General features: G+C 41.7%; 1 protein-coding gene across 1 annotated transcript; it reads left to right on the top strand.

Annotated features, from left to right (window-relative positions):
• The first annotated feature begins 2577 nt into the window (after positions 1-2577).
• On the top strand, positions 2578-3588 carry LOC104991557 (olfactory receptor 1J1-like). Its single transcript, XM_010844099.1, has one exon. It carries the CDS (start codon positions 2578-2580, stop codon positions 3586-3588), a length of 1011 nt encoding a protein of 336 aa, XP_010842401.1.
• Positions 3589-5121: the final 1533 nt, after the last annotated feature.

Genomic DNA, 5121 nt, shown 5'->3' with positions numbered 1-5121 from the left:
CCAGATGCCATGATCTTAGTTTTCTGAATGTTGAGCTTTAAGCCAACTTTTTCACTCTCCTTTTTCACTCTCCTCTTTCACTTTCATCAAGAGGATTTTTAGTTCCTTTTCATTTTCTGCCATAAGGGTGGTGTCATCTGCATATCTGAGGTTATTGATATTTCTCCCGGCAATCTTGATTCCAGCTTGTGCTTCTTCCAGCCTAGTGTTTCTCATGATGTACTGTGTATAAGTTAAATAAGCAGGGTGACAATATACAGCCCTGACATACTCCTTTTCCTATTTGGAACCAGTCTGTTGTCCCATGTCCAGTTCTAACTGTTGCTTCCTGACCTGCATATAGGTTTCTTAAGAGACTTAAAGGTAAAGAATTCTTAGATATGATAATCTGATATCTCATTCCCACATTATTGGGAAATCATTGGCTCCTTTGCTGTAATCATTGAAATCACATCATTTGACATGGATTTTCGGCTACTGGATTAGGTTGGTTTGTTAATACACTGTTCCTTCCCTCAGCTGGGGGTGGTACATGGTGGTACATGGTGTCCTTTGGAATCCAGTTGACAGAGCGATGATGAGGCCATGTCCTCATTATAAATGTGTCTTTGTTTCTAGACTCTCTGTTCCTCTCCACTGCCTTACTGATCTGTGCTTCTGAAGGTATATCCTTTGTTGCAACTGGTATAGCTTTATAATAATGTTTGATAGGCTGTAGTGAATTTTTACCTTCTCTTTTTAAAATATTCATAGAAATTTGGATAAATACTGATTTGGGTAAGTAGATAAATATCTCATAGGCTATTTTAGAGACACTGGAAAAGACTAGAATTCCTTTTAAAAATTACATTTGGCTTTTAGAGTGTTATTTGATTGTCATACTGTATAGCAAATAAATAACATGGGGCCCCTGAATGATTAGGATTAATCCTGGGTCTTGAACAAGACCTGATGTAAGTTTCTGGTTTTTTTCTTGTCCAACCTTTTAACGACCTGCTTGTTGTTCCCAAACCACTGTTTATTCTTCCCCCATCACAGCACGCTCCTCACCCAATTCCCCAACAGTGGCAGCCCTGTTGCTGATCTGTTTCCTCCTTCACACTAGTATTTTAAAATGTATTTATTATTTTTTAATTGGAGGATAGCTGCTTTACAGTGTTGTGCTAGTTTCTGCTCTACAACAACATGAATCACCTGTAAGTATACATATATCCCCTCCCTCCTGAGCCTCCTCCCACACCCCATTCCACCGCTCTATCACGGAGTACCAAGCTGAGCTCCCTGTGCTGTTTTGCACATGCTAATGTATATATGTCAGTGCTACTCTCAGTTTCATCCCACCCTCTCCTTCTCCTGCTGTGTTTACAAGTCTGTTCCCTATATCTGCACCTCACATTGGTCAGAATGGCCATCATCAAAAAATCTACAAACAATAAGTGCTGGAGACATGTGGGGAAAAAGGGAACACTCCTTCACTGTTGGTGGGAATATGAATTGATCCAGCCACTATGGAAGACAGTATGGAGGTTCTTTAAGAAACTAGAAATAGAACTACCATATAACCTAGCAATCCCACTACTGGCATATATGCTGAGAAAGTCATAATTCAAAAAGACACATGCACTCCATTGTAAAGTAAAAAAAAAGAAAAAGAAAGAAAGAAAACTGGATATTCTAAATACATGGAAACTTTTAATTTGGATTAAATATTGTATCAAAAAAAAAAAAAAGACACATGCACTCCAATGATCCTTGATGTAATTTTCTTAAAGAGGCTGCCATTAAATTTTAATTGGATGTGACATCTTGTATTTGATCAACAAACTTACAATGTGTATGCATTAATTGTCTTTGATAGATTCTGGGTCTACAACCAATGAACAAATTAGAAGTAATCATGGAGGGTGTACAAAAGAAGAGGATGCAGAATTAAACATATTATTACATACAAAATTATGAAGGGCAAAGAGATTTCTGATGTCAAATAATTTGTTTTGCTTCCAGAGAACAAATTCTGAAGTCAACATGCTGCTGCTGCTGCTGCTGCTGCTAAGTCACTTCAGTCATGTCCGACTCTGTGCGACCCCATAGATGGCAGCCCACCAGGCTCCCCCATCCCTGGGATTCTCCAGGCAAGAACACTGGAGTGGGTTGCCATTTCCTTCTCCAGTGCATGAAAGTGAAAAGTGAAAGTGAAGTCGCTCAGTCGTGTCCGACTCCTAGTGACATGCTTGGGTCCAAATCCCAGTTTCCCTTCTTACCTCAGGGTCTGTGAGACTGTCTGCCTCAGGTACCCCATCTGGAAAGTGTAAATAATAATATTAATAGTGCCTACCTAGCTCCCATTCTGAAGAATATTACATCAGTTACTACACGGAAGCTATAAGAACAGTGAATAAGGATAGTATTTAACAAAAATTAACTGTAAATATTGTCGTCCGCAGAGTCTGGCACTAGATTGAGAAAGAAACCTACACTTTTGCTACATTTATCCAGCAAAATATGGTACAAATATAAGAAAATATGGATGAAGATCTTCCCTAAATCAAAAGAACATCTTTATCATGCTCTGCCACGATGATCACCTTAGTATCCCAAGACATTCACCATTTCCCTTCAACTTTCCCTACTAATCCCCTCCAGCTGATGACCGTGGAGAACCAGAGCAGCGTGTCCGAGTTCCTCCTCCTGGGGATCCCCATCCAGCCAGAGCAGCAGGGCGTGTTCTTTGCCCTGTTCCTGGGCATGTACCTGACCACAGTGCTGGGCAACCTGCTCATTCTCCTGCTCATCAGGCTGGACTCTCGCCTCCACAACCCCATGTACTTCTTCCTCAGCCACTTGGCCCTCACTGATATTACTTTCTCATCTGTCACTGTCCCTAAGATGCTCGTGATCATGCAGACTAAGCGCAAATCCATCCCCTATGCAGGGTGCCTTTCACAGACATATTTTTTCATACTCCTTGCTGATCTGGACAGCTTCCTGATCACTACGATGGCCTATGACAGGTATGTGGCCATCTGCCACCCTCTGCATTATACCACCATCATGAGCCAGAGTGTCTGTGTCACGCTGGTGCTTGGATCCTGGGTCATTGCTTGTGCTTGTGCTCTTTTGCACACCCTTCTCCTAGCCCGGCTGTCATTCTGTGCTGACAACACTATCCCCTACTTCTTCTGTGATCTGGCTGCCCTACTCAAATTGTCCTGCTCAGACACTTCCCTCAACCAGTTGGTAATCTTCACTGCAGGGTTAACAGCCATTATGCTTCCATTTGTATGCATCCTGGTTTCTTATGGCCATATTGGGGCCACTATCCTCCAGGTACCCTCTGCCAAGGGCATCTGCAAAGCCTTGTCCACATGTGGCTCTCATCTCTCAGTAGTGACTCTCTACTATGGGGCAATTATTGGTGTATATTTTCTTCCATCATCAAACAGCACCAATGACAGTAACATAATTTCTTCACTCATGTACACAGTGGTCACTCCCATGTTGAACCCCTTTATTTATAGCCTGAGAAATAAAGACATGAAAGGGGCCTTGAGAAAACTCTTGAGCAAGAGAACATATTCTTCCAACTGATATTTACTCTTCCTTTATAAACAGTCCCTGTGATTCTATTTTTATATGTAAATACAAATTATTGAAAACATGGCTCCCTTGTCTTCCTTTCTTAGCTGTCACTCAGAAATCTTTATTGACAGTATTCTTATACTTGTTGGGGGAATAATAAGGTGGGATATGCTTTATAGAACTTAATTTGCTCTTTTCTTGGTTAATTGGACATTGAGGATGCTATGTCACTTTGGCTGGTGCCATTAAATGGAAGCTGTCAGGGCTGGCTCTTCCCAAGATTTTAAAGTTTTATAAAATGTGCTTGAATGTTCACATCCCTGTATCTAAAGAATTTTCCATTTTGGTGAGAATATGGTTCCTCCTGCACCCAGACACCTAGGCATCCAGAGACCCTGAGTCCTGCTAAAACTTGCAGGGAAAGAAAAATAATTTTATTTTACTTTTTTTTGGCCACACTGCAAGGCATGCAGGCTCTTTTAAGTTTCCCAACCAGAGATCGAACCCACATCCCCTGCAGTGGAACCACCAGGGAAGTTCCCCAGAACATATTCGGTTTTTCTCTTCCCACATAATAAATGTACTTCTCTTGTCCTTCAGGAATATAACCCACACTTACTTTCTTCCAAGACCCTTGCAGATAATCAACAACAAAATAAATGTCACCTCTATTGTTTCAGGTGCCAGTCAAAGAATTTACTATGTGATAAAATCTTCTCCTCATCCCGACAGCAACCCTCAGAGACACGTTGAGAAACTCAGGCTCGAAGAGGTGGAGAACACTTTAGGATCACAGTGAAAAGAAGGATTGAAACTTGGCTGTCTGACTCCAGAGTGGTTTGTTGTTATTGTTTAGTTGGTCAGTCATGTCCAACTCTTTGCAACCCCATGAACTGTAACCCGCCAGGCTCCTCTGTCCATGGGATTCTCCAGGCAAGAATAGTGGAGGGGGTTGCCATTTCCTTCTCCAGGGGATCTTCCCGACCCAGGGATCGAGCCTGCATCTCCTGCATTGGAATTGTCAAGGACTGTAGTCATGTATGCGGGACACTGTGTCCTGAGGAGGAATAGTTAGCTCAGCCTAGTGGCAGAGGATACATGAAAAGCTTCCTAGAGAAGATGTCTCTTTACTTGAGACTTAACAAATCAGAATTATCCAGACATACACATTCTATCTCACCCTGATGATCACTGGTAGAGGGGGCAATGTGTTTCAGGACAATAAACTGGCTGTTTCAACTGAGGAACCAAGATCTGATAGACACCAGGTACCAAAGTGAGTTGGAAGACATAAAGTGAAGATGTTTATAGGAAATGTCCAATAATCAATTTCATAACTCCTGAGACTCCCAAACTAGAAGGAGGCTAAAGATCTCGACTGTTAGATCCTAAAAGTGCTAAGAGGAGGACATGAGAGGTTTTTGTAAAGATGTTTCTTTTGGAGAAAATGTTTATGTTACTTATGATTCTGAGGGTTGGTTGAGGCTTGGCTGATTCAGTTCAGAATGGCGGTTTCTCTGGATGTGGCTGGTCTTACTCATG

Source organism: Bison bison, unplaced genomic scaffold, assembly GCF_000754665.1.
Source record: "Bison bison bison isolate TAMUID 2011002044 unplaced genomic scaffold, Bison_UMD1.0 scf7180017864193, whole genome shotgun sequence".
Taxonomy (NCBI): domain Eukaryota; kingdom Metazoa; phylum Chordata; class Mammalia; order Artiodactyla; family Bovidae; genus Bison; species Bison bison.
The sequence above is the reverse complement of the archived record's forward strand: the minus strand, read 5'-3'. Positions and strand labels throughout refer to the sequence as shown.